General features: G+C 33.6%; 1 protein-coding gene across 11 annotated transcripts in view; it reads right to left on the bottom strand.

Annotated features, from left to right (window-relative positions):
• The window catches only part of Senp6 (SUMO specific peptidase 6), a 125,270-nt gene that overhangs the window by 26,512 nt on the left and 86,614 nt on the right, over positions 1-12,144 (bottom strand). For 9 of the 11 annotated variants that reach the window (XM_063226913.1, XM_063226912.1, XM_063226906.1 and 6 more), the window contains 8 exons: positions 8,518-8,551; positions 7,846-8,040; positions 5,798-6,024; positions 4,924-5,019; positions 4,396-4,505; positions 4,167-4,283; positions 3,687-3,806; positions 1,875-1,967 (listed from right to left, as the gene is read on the bottom strand). In XM_063226913.1, coding sequence (XP_063082983.1) covers positions 1,875-1,967; positions 3,687-3,806; positions 4,167-4,283; positions 4,396-4,505; positions 4,924-5,019; positions 5,798-6,024; positions 7,846-8,040; positions 8,518-8,551 — 992 coding nt within the window. The remainder of the gene's footprint in view (positions 1-1,874; positions 1,968-3,686; positions 3,807-4,166; positions 4,284-4,395; positions 4,506-4,923; positions 5,020-5,797; positions 6,025-7,845; positions 8,041-8,517; positions 8,552-12,144) is intronic. The other 2 variants (XM_063226910.1, XM_063226911.1) reach the window with 1 other exon arrangement.

Genomic DNA, 12,144 nt, shown 5'->3' with positions numbered 1-12,144 from the left:
TCACTATTGCATGAAAGCAAAACTACCAGACATAAAAGGAAAGAAAGACACCAAAACATTCACAGCAGGGGACTTCAACACCTCACTCTCACAATTAAGACAGGTCAACTAGAATATTCACAAAATTAACAAGAGTTAAACCACAATAGTGAACAAATGAACTTTATGGGTATCTACAAAGTGTTTCAATTATAGAATGTACATTTCTCAGTAGTACAAAACACACCATGTAGCATACTTAAATATAAAAGAATACTGTGCACCACTGGGTCATAGCAAAATGAAACAAAATAAATAGCAAAAGAGATCACAGAAACTATGTAAACATAGGGAGACTGAAGTAATCAGGAAGAAATGAAAAGTTCCTAGAATCCAATGACAAAAGAAACACGACACACCAAAACCTATGGGATATAATAGAAGCTGTTCTAAGAGAGAAAACTATAGCTGTAAATGGCAAAAGAATGGAGCAATCCTACATAAATAACCAAGCAATGCACCTCAACGTCCTAGAGGAAAAAAGAGAAAGACTCAAATCTGAAACTAATAAAAGTAAAGATATTACAAAAATTAGAGGGGCTGGGGATTTAGCTCAGCGGCATAAGCGCCTGCCTTGCAAGCAGGCAGTCGTGAGTTCAATCCCCGGTACCGATAAAAAGGAAAAAGAAAAAAAAAAAAAAAAAAAAAAAAATAGAGTGAAAAATTAGTGGAATTAAGACCAAAAACATTTACAAGGGATCAATGAATCCAGTGATTCTCTGAAAGACAAGAAGGGAATTTCGGGATGTGGAGACAGGAGGGAGGGGAAGGAAAGTAGAAAAAGATTCAAGGTGGAATGTATATACATATACCAATTCCTTCATGTTGAATGCATCTTACTACATACTGTAAAAGTATAAACAAGAGGAAAAAAATGGCCTGGGAATATAGCTCAGTGATAGGGGTGGGGAAGGAGGAAGCAAGAAAGTGATTGATCTTTTAAGTGAAGAAATTTGTCAGCTGATATTGAAGAGGCAAACTTCTATACTGTAATAGAGCCACATGGCTAGTATAGAGAGTGATCACTAGGAACCGACAGCCACCAAGAAAATAAAGCCCTAAATCCTACTATCACAAAGAAGAAATTCTGCTAACAACCTGAATAGGCTTGAAAATGGACTCCTCCAAATGAAAATGCAGCTAAACCAACGCATATTTTGCAGTACTGTTCAATCCTGAGAAGAGAATCAAACATATTGTGCTCAGAATTCTGATCTACTGAAAGAAAATAAGCAAGTACTCTTTTAAATAACTAAGTTTATGATAATTTACTGTCAAGTAATATACAGCTAATATACTTAATTTCTTAATTAATAACAAATGAAACTTAATTGGCACATATTCACTAAGTTAAATGCCATGAAAAGCCCAGAATGAATCTTGCAAACAAACAGTAAGTGGTATAGGCAAAATAATTATTTAAGTATCCTACATAAATGATTTTTTTTTTTGAGACAGGGCTCCACTGTATAGGTTAGACTGCCCTTGAACTTGTAACAATCCTCCTGCCTCAGTTTCCTCAGTGCTGAGAATACTGGTGTGTACCACCACACCTGGCTATATATTACATTTTTAAAAAGCGATTTTCAAAAGGCAAGAAATAAGCCAGGCATGGTGGTATACTCCTATAATCTTAGCACTTGGGAGGCTGAGGTACAAAAGATGGTTGCTAGTTTGAGACCAGCCTGGGTTGCAATGTGAGATCAAGGGCAGCCTTAATTTTCATAAAGGTCATATTCAACACCTAGAGAAATTTCAAAAAAGTTATTTTAAAGTGAATGTTTTACCTCATAAACACATTTCTAAAAACCCATCACATTTACATTCTTACTCACGCTTCATTAAGGGGTACAAAAATAAAATCCTTCTCAAAAATATCTACATGCCGGGTCCATGTTTTCACTCTCCCGTGTCGTTTTTGTTGTATTCTGTTAAGAAAGAAATACATTATAAGCTCCTGAATAGTCTTTATTATTTCACCTCACATGCAGTGACTTATAAATCAAGAAGACTGAGATATAAAAGCTCAAATAACTGTACCAGGTGGAAAAAAAAATACAGCATCTTAGATCAAATTGGCACAGAAATGCCCATCAATGAGTATGGAGGGGAGATACTTATTCTACTATATTCCTTTGGCATTCCAGGGTTTTTTTTTTGCCTGGATTTCTCTACTATACTTTTTAATTACTGCAGAATTGGTACTAGCAATATACCGAGAGGCACATCACAGCATGACTTACACTAACTAAGGAGAAGAGACCAGGAAAAGTAAACAATATCTGATGGTAGGAGAAGCAGGGTGATTACGAGCACTGGTCAAAAAAAAATCAATGCCTATCAACAGCTCAAAGATACAAAATTAGAAACTGCTCAAATAATAGAAAATATTATTTATATCATGCACAGCAACTATCAATACAAGACATTTAATGGTAGTCATAAGAAAATGTATCAACTACTGTGCATATTTTGACCTATCACCAGCGAGTGTTAGAGCCATATTCTACTAGGGTATGGAGAGACATTGTGTGACATGCAGCACAGTATTTCCTTAACTCATCCAAGAAGAATCATCCAAAAGAGCTTATTAAAAGTACAGATTCACAGCTTCCTCTAAGTAACTTCTAAAAAGAAAAATCAGTTATTGTTGGAAAACACTGTTCTAAGTTGGAAAACACTATTCTAAGAACAAGGATTCTTTTTTTATCGGTACCAGGGATAGAATTCATGACTGTCTGCTTGCAAGGCAAAGCAGGCGCTTATGCCACTGAGCTAAATCCCCAGCCCCACTGTTCTATTCTAAATATTAGACCTCTAACATTTATAAATTGCAGTTATTCTGGAGGTTTTAGAATAACATGAATTATAGCAAAAGAAATAGAACTAAACAAAGCTGCCTTACATCAATAATTATTTCTTTAATTACATCTTAAGATTAAGGCAGTGAAACATCAACCTATGGGGGCTGGGGATTTAGCTCAGCGGCATAAACGCCTGCCTTACAAGCAGGCAGTCGTGGGTTCGATCCCTGGTACCGATAAAAATGAAAAAGACAAAAAAAACCCCAAAAAACAAAAAACAAAACATCAACCTATGAAAACTAAAAATTAACCTCACATATTTGCTATGTTCCTTTCTTGGCTTTTAGAATACAGAAGCAAGTTAACCACAGAGATCATTGGTTTTCTTTTAAATACTGTTGGCCCTTCCTTAAGCCACATCCATGAACTGATAGATATACTGAACATAAAGAGATTGTTTTGTTATTACTCTTGAATACAATATAATGACTTTTTAATGGTATTTACATTGTATTCTGTGTAACCAGAGACAATTTAAGGCATGCAAAGGATAGGCTATGCCATTTTGTATCTAGAAACTAAGCATCGGGCTGGGGATTTAGCTCAGCGGCATAAGTACCTGCCTTGCAAGCAGGCGGTCGTGAGTTTGATCCCCGGTACCGATAAAAATGAAAAAGACAAAAAAAAAAAAAAAAAAAAAAAAAAAGAAACTAAACATCTACAAATTTGGTATCCTATGCGGGGTAGAAGAAATATGGAACCCACCACCCACTGGATACTGAAAGGGATTGTTTTACTAAAATAATCTTTACGTTTGTTAAATATTTTCTGGGTCTGACTTACGACAGATTAGTTGTTTCATGATTTCTCCTCTCTCTCTGATTAAGGCGTTTGTAGAAAAAAGAACTGAATATATGAATTCTGTCAGCTTCTTCTTTCTTCAGTTTTTGAAGCACCAAGTATCTATTTTAAGCAAAAATAATCCCAATATAATGGTTATAACAGTTCACTTTATATTAAAAACAGTTAAGCAGTGGTGAAATAATTATTTGGCTACCATCAATCTCTTTTCTTTACAAATGAAAGAAGTTATTGACAGAATTTATTTCATACTCTTGACAATAATTTCAGATTACCTTTATCCCAGGACACTGTCTTAATAAATTGTTTATTTCTACAATAATATACCAAGAACACAGTATGTAGTGAGCTAGCTTTAAGTCACAATGATGAAATTTAAAATACAAATAATTTAACTTTAGAAAACAAGAGCATATGTTGGAATGTTAAAGATTTTTAAGTGTCAGTAGAAAATTAACTTACTTCAAATAAAAGTCTATAATAACATCGTTTAAAAACTCTCCTTCACTCAGACAGTGCAGGTCCTCATTAGTAACAGAGATGCCACCCTTAGCAGGAGGTGGTGGATACACTATCAGTCTGTAATTTAAAAAAAAGGCAAATAAATGAAAGTTTATGTATCCACATAACTAAATGTAAGAAAAGACAGACAAAATTTTAAAGCATCGCAAAAGTAAAAAAATTGTCTTACTTTTCTACAGGCCCAATGAAGATGGTATGGCTTTCTCCAGATTCTTCCTCATCATCAAAAAACTGGAATTCTTGTTTATTTGTAAGTTGTATTTTAGATTCAAAGGACATCTGGTGAAGGAAATTAAAGTACCAATTCACAAGATTAGAAAGATGTTCTATAAAAAGATCAAAGGCAAAGCATAGAAAGCTTTCAATTAGAATTAAAAATATGAATCTAGCAAAGGATGCATGATATTTAACAATTAAAAATGACAAAAAGGCAGGATTAACATCCATATTCTATAATTTAAAGGACATTCTCCCAAAATATGTTAATAACGGTCTTTCAGTGTCTTACTGTTGAGAGTTCTAAAGCTAGATTTTATTAGTAAGATTCAAGGAACCTTTAAAAAACCAAAGCAGTATTATTCTCCTAGCAGTAGAGGTCTACCTAAATGCAGTTACTCCATGGGATGTGGGGGCGAGGAGGACACTGTCTGCTGGGTTTTGATCCTCTATGGAGCTAAATTAAACAGAGGGTCCTTACAAAGAAGAGCCTTCTATTGAAATCTGAGTCCATCCCAGATGACTTGAGGGTTCTGCTGGTCTTTTCTTCCTCTGGCATTATCTTCTGCCTACATCTCTACAAAAGGAGAAGGAACTCGTTCTCCTTCTGCTCTTTTCCCCAACCTGCTAACTCTACGATGCTTTGTTCAACTTCCACAATTGTGCCTTACATAGTCACATTTCTAAATTGTAATCCAAGCTGAAATTTACTTCCAATACATTAAGTCAGCAACATTCAGTAGCTTAGCTTTAGCAGTACTGTGGCCTTTGCTTCACATGATTCCAAGTTCCTTAACTATTTGAGTAAATGCTATATAGTTGGATACATATTTTGACAATCAAATTCAAATGATAAAATTTTTTAGTTCCAAAGTTTTCAACTCTGGACCCATGTTAACTATAAATGTACAATACCACCTATATGGGACTAACATCCCTGTAAATCTAAAACATGGGGGGCAACAATTTGCATATGGAAGCACATATATATGTATGTTGGGAGTGGAGTGTAAATTAAAAGAACAGAGTGATATATTCATCTTTTTTTAACCTGGGGATTCAATACAGGTGCATTCTAACACTAGGTTACCTCCCCAGCCCTTTTGAGACAGGGCCTTACTAAGTTGACCTAAACTTGCAGTCTTTCCTCACTCTCCTCAAGTGCTGGGATAAATGACAAGCCACTGAGCTTGGCTATCATTAATGTTTTGATACAAGACAGTTTGCATCATGTATAAAAACAAATTCTGAAATGGAATTAAAAAAAAATTAAAATGAGCAACACTATAATAAAAAATTTCTCTTTTAAATAATCCATTATTTGAAATTATTTTTAAAAATTTAAACATAATTACAATTTTAACTTTGCTTTCTTTTTGCATACAACTTCCTCTGATACTTTCTTCATAGTTTCTTGTACAAGCAACAAGTCTGCTATTGGCTTCTTCAAAGAGAATTTTTCCAAAAAAATTGGAAACATTATTCTTTATACCAATGCTATTAATGATGCTCTCAAATACCACGTTTGTCTGTGGATCAAGGCTATTTTGGAAAATTAAAATGATGTATTGTTCTTCCAAATCTGAAAAGAAATAAAATTAAAATTAAAATAAGTACAAAAAGAGTTCACAACTAATTTCCAAGATCAGAAGTCCTGAAAAAAATATCCAAAACAATGTCTGGTATATCATAGATATCAGATAAATAATAGAATAAAAGAAAAATCAGTGTTACCTGACAATGTCACCTAAATCACAAAAATACACACAAAAAATACACCAACTCCGAAATAAATTTATTCACTGATGTAACTAATGCTTACTGAAAAGGCTCTAAAGCTATTTGTAACCTTAAATATATCAGTTAACATTTTTCTCAAACTCAAACAGGAAATTTTCCAAGTGAATTGATAATATCTCTATGGAATGTAACTGCAAACCTGTTACTCATGAATGTGTTGACCTTTGCAGGTTTAATAATAGTGTTCACACATTATTAAGCTGAAACAGCAATTACTGCTGACACGTTATTTCTTTTGTAAGCAGTTGTGCCGACATACTTCATAGATTAAGAGAAACAAACTGGAGAAATGTATCTATATATTAAAGACAAAGGCTCTATGAACCTGGGAAATTTTTAAGCCTCATTTTAAGGATTCCAGATTTATATGGATGGTTTACATTTAACATTTCTTCAAGATGTTACAGTGTTAAAGAATACAGATCTTTTTGAGTTGCAATCCATTTTGAAAACTAAGTGGATAAACCTGAATTTTACCTTTAGTTTTCCACTTTCTATAGGTATGTCTTCAACTAAAAAATGGAAGCAGTATTTTATTTTGCAAGGTAGTTGCAATATATTCTAATAAATGAAGTAAGTGAGACTTGAGAAGTACTGCTTCAATATACGCTCTAAAATACATAAGCAGGCAATTTGTGGACTCTGGGTAGAGAGAAGGCCTCACCAGGAAGGAAGCTCAGTCTGAAAACCAGCGACAAGTACAGACTGTCACTGGCCTGAAACAGACCTCAGCCTCTCCCTGTGTGAGTCAGCACCATTCTCGGACTGGGACAAGAGAGGACACACCAGGAAGCAAGACCAGTCTGGGAAGCAGCACCATGTGCAGGTTACTGGAACTAATAGCCAGACCCCAGCCCCTTGTGGTGTGGATCACATACAAGTAGTACCAATCTCTACCATCCTGTCTCTACCCCTGGCTATAAGTGACCAGCTTATCCAGAGAAACACAGGCTGTGATGATAGCTATGGAGGAGAAATGTAATTGGGTGCCTGTGGTGCTCTGGTGTTTGACTAACATTGCAGGTCTAGGGCCAGTGGTCTGACCATAGGTTCAGAGGATAGCCTTTTACAGTGTGGCATCTAGGGGGGGACCTCCTTCTGATGGTTGCAATCATTGTTAATTCCCTATGGTCTTGTTTTGGAAGTCCTATATCATTCCCATTGTTTTGTTGGGTTGGTTTTATTTTGTTTTGCTTTGATTACATCAAATCCAAAGGCAGGAACAGTTATTTCAAAGATAGCAAGAAATATTATGGTACCAACTTGGATTTATTATTGGTTTCTTCTGAAATCCTTTATTGCACCTATTGTTTTGTTTTTATTGTTTCTATTCTATTCTGTTCTGTTTGATATTTTACTATATCTGCTTTGAAGATAAGAGGCATTATGGTAACTACTGTTGATTTTGTAATGTTTTGAAGTCCTATATCTCTTACATTGGTTTGTTTGATAGGTCGTATTCTGTTTTATCCTCTTTAAAATCAATCCAATAAAACACATATACAGGCACGTTGCCCTGGACTGTGTCAACTTCCTGGTACATGCATGTTCTTACTATTCAACAAATTGTGTTATCATATTAAATCTGTTGTACATAACTTACTTGTTAACTTATTTATTCCTTTACAATCATTCCATACTTTATCTTCCTTATTCATTTGCAGTTGCAGGCTCAGCTTTTGATAAATTGTTGGTATTGTCTGAAGAAACACTACCGGTAATTTTCGGACATTACACCATTCACATTTAGTTAGATCAGAGGTATTTAAAACAATCTCTACAGGATCACTTTCTGGTTCTGGAGGAAAAACAAGTGGAAATGTAAAAAGAATAAATTCTTAGAGGGCAGAATCATGAGTGGAGGAAATATAAATTTAGTGCTTTATTATGATGCTTTGTAAGTAACTTAAAAGCATATTAAAGCAGCTTTCAGCCAGGCATGGTGGTCCATGCCTGTAACACAAGTACCTATGAGGTTGTGGAAAAAGGACTGCCTTGAGTTCAGACTAGACTACACAGGAAGACCACTTTTTAACAAAACAAAACAAATGAAAGAAGCTTCTATTTTTTCTAAATAAAAAGGTGCTAAATCAAATTAGGCTCTGCTATGTTACAAAATGAAATTATACCAGAATATATGCCTTTTGCTAGGAATATATATGTAACAACTAATTATCTTAATGGATTTTGTAAGTATCTTTTAATCTTTTATTCATGTAAAGTGATTCAGAGTAAACAAAGCTTCAGAGAATAAACATATGGAAAAGTAGCTTACCATCTAGATGTATCTTGATAAAATCTACAGAGAACTATAAAAAATTAAGATAAATTAGTACTAATCATACACTTATGAAAATTTTGTTATACATATTTTAAGTAATATATGTGCCTTAAATCTACAGCCATTCTCTATATGCTTAACATTTAAGATGAAAACTTACACTACAAAATTATCTATCAGAAATTAAGCCTAAATTTTTTTTAAGTATGTTATTCTATTACTAGTTTATCTCTAGGGAAGCTAACATATTATTACAATGAATACTTGGGATACAGTACTTTTTGCCTAGATTCATTTTGTGACATTTACCGCATCATTCTTTATACACATTTATCACTTTTTATACATATTCCTTTGCCTTTCACCAAGCAAGAAACATATATTATAATAATTAATTTCCAAATACTTCAGCATGTATTTCTAAAGAATAAGGACCTTCTTCTATGCAACAAAAATATTTAACACATTTAAGAAATCAAGACTTTATCCCACACACAGTTTGTGCTTAAATTTCCAAAACCACTCAGAACTGGCTTTTATCTTTGTTTTAACTCTTTCCCAAGCCATGATTTTGTAAAGGCTGTATTACAGTTACTTCTCTTGTTCACTCCATTCTAAAGTAGAAATCTGACTCTCCTCTGTTCTTCATGACACGATCTTTTAAGAATTCCAGGCATAATTCTACAAAACATTCAATATGCTGGACTTGAATTTCCCAATTTAAAAATTTAAGCCATACATTTCCACCAAGTATAACACACGGGGGATGTACTGAAATTTTTCCCAAAGAAAGTATAATATCAGAAGGCACATGTTGGGTGACTTAATCAGCTAAGCAAGGCAGTAACTGCTAGGTTCCTACACTATAAAGATATATTTTCCCTTTGTAATTAACTAATATGAAGAGACACTTGAAAGCAAATATCCTGCTCCCAAATAGCCTTTAATACAATGGTATTAGCATCCATTGAAAATCTTTGCCAAATTCAGTTATTATTGGTGATTAAAAAAATGGTAATTTTTTAACTATTTCAATGTAAGAAAGACTTAACATTAAGCCTGATACAATCTGAATAATCATGTTTTATGTTTATAAAATGGAACCAAGTACTTTGAAATGCATTTTAAATATAAATTGATTAATACAGAGAAATAAGTAAGATATATGAAAATTACATACAGTTTGAGTGTTTCTTATCCAAAATGCTTGGGACCAGAAATGTTTCAGACATTTGAAGTTTTCAAATTTTGAAATATTTGCCTAGGATTCACTGAGCCTCACTAACATGAAAATCTGAAATTCTAGGTGTTCCCAATTACATAACTTTACTTTTGTGCTGCTAGACACTGAGCTCAGCTAATACACAAGCTCTAAAACTGAACTATACTCTAGATCCGATTCAACTTTTTAAAAAAACCTGGGATCTCACTACTTGCTCAGGCATGTCCTGAACTCCTAGATGCACGTGATTGTTCTATTTCAGTCTCTCTGAGTTAGAAATACAGGCATATAACATCATGCTCTCCACTCCAAAACTTAGTGTCACTTGAGCATGGATGTTTTCAATTAGTGATTACTTAACCTGTATACTATGATACTAATGGTAAAATCTAACTGGATATATATAAATGTTCACCATAATATTCTTTGAATAATTGGAAAATTTTTATAATGTAAAAAGCAAAACAAGAAACTATAAATTTGGAAATAACTACACCAATCACCAAGTCTATAATGCTATTAAACATACTTTTAAAACACTTCTCTGAAAGTAACAGTTAATTGAAGCAATATAAAAAGAATGAAGATGTGCTATGTGCAATACCAATTCCCTATGATGAATGTAATCATTATATACTGCAAACACATACTAATGGAAAAAAAAATAAAAGCAAGTAACAAATTAACTGACTTCACTAGAAAGTCACATATTATATGGATAACATGGCTATAATCTCAGTTCAGAAGGCTAAGGCAGGAGGTATTAAAAAGCTGAGGCATACACAGCATACACAGAAACTAAAATTGCATGCTTAAGAAAAAGGTTAGATGACTGAGAAAGTAACAATAAAAATGAAATATATTAAGTGATGATATAAAATATTTGAATAAAATTGTTACAGGAGATAAAGGAATTTAAACAGAATGTTTTATCTGGGCATAGCAGTACACACTTATAATCTTAGTACTCTGGAAGGCTGAGGCTGGAGGATTGCAAGCTTGAGCCCAGCCTTGGTAGAGTCTGTATTAAAATAAATGATAGCAGGGCATGGTGATACCTGCTTATAATCCCAGCAAATAGGAGGCTAAGACAGGACGGTTGTCACAAGTTTGAGACCAGCCTGAGCTACAAAGTGAGTTCAAGGCCAGCCCTAACTACATAGTGAGACCTTATCTCAAAAATACTAAAATGAATGATGAAGTGTTAGGGATGTGGCCCTGGACTTAATCCCTAGTTCTAACTCCCTCAAAAGTCTTAGTATTTATGCCGTTTAAAATGTGTGTATATTAATACGATTATTACAAGTAAGCACAGGGCTATACAGCAAAGCATTTGTAAAAATAAACTGATTGCCGGGGACTTAGCTCAGCGGCATAAGCACCTGCCAGGCAAGCGTGAAGTCCTGAGTTCGGTCCCTGGTACCAAAAAAACAAGATGAAAAAAAAATTAAACTGACTGAAAGACTAGAGTTTAGATTTTATTCCTTCAATGGAAAAACACAAAGAACTTCATAGTTTAGCATATGTGATATTCCCAGTAATGTAACCTGTTTTACTTTAAATTGGCATTTCTAGATACTGTCTACTGCTGATTAGATGCAATTTAAATCATATTCAGTAATAAAATACATCTTCTTCATTGCACCACCCATAGAATTGATAGATCCAGTATAATTCAACGGAAGTTGGCCTGGGATGTAGCTAAGCGCTTGTCTGGCAAGCACAAGGTCCTGAGTTCGATCCCCCGTACAAACAAAACAAAACAAAACAAAAAAAACATATGTTTTTTGGAAAAGTCCTATGCTACAAAAATTAATACTGCATAGAAAATTTTCTACATTGCTTTTTTTGGCTGAAATACTCTGCTTAGGCATTTTAATTTTAAAAAGTACATCAGCGTATTTTATATTACATATATTACCTTTTGGGGATTAAATTTATTAAGTTTTACTTCATTGTATCATATATAACCTAACCTGTTTAAGGAAAAAACACATCTAATTATTAATGTATTCTTGACAGCGTTGAAACTAAAAGCTATCTACAGCTACTTTCATTAAAAATTGTGAAACACCAACAAAATTTTGTCATACAGAAGTGTTAATAGTGTTAATAAAAGGGAAAAGTCATAAAAGCTAGAATGCTTCAGGAAATTTTTTGAGGTATAAAGTGAGATAAAATCACAATTTTATCAAATGACAAAACTCAGAAAGGTAATTTGTAGAATGAAAATTTGTTAAAAAACACAAATCTCACCCATCACTGAAAAACAATGTTATAATATTATTGGGCAATAAAGGTAGGGCATATGTGTCATTTGCTTTGTATCTCTGGGATACTTTTGAAATTTTCTAATTTTTAAATTGTGGTAAACTGGAGTATTTCAGTGGGAACAAAAA

The sequence above is a fragment of the Cavia porcellus genome, unplaced genomic scaffold, assembly GCF_034190915.1.
Source record: "Cavia porcellus strain 051 isolate PalLab524CR breed Dunkin Hartley unplaced genomic scaffold, mCavPor4.1 scaffold_16, whole genome shotgun sequence".
Lineage (NCBI taxonomy): Eukaryota > Metazoa > Chordata > Mammalia > Rodentia > Caviidae > Cavia > Cavia porcellus.
The sequence above is the reverse complement of the archived record's forward strand: the minus strand, read 5'-3'. Positions and strand labels throughout refer to the sequence as shown.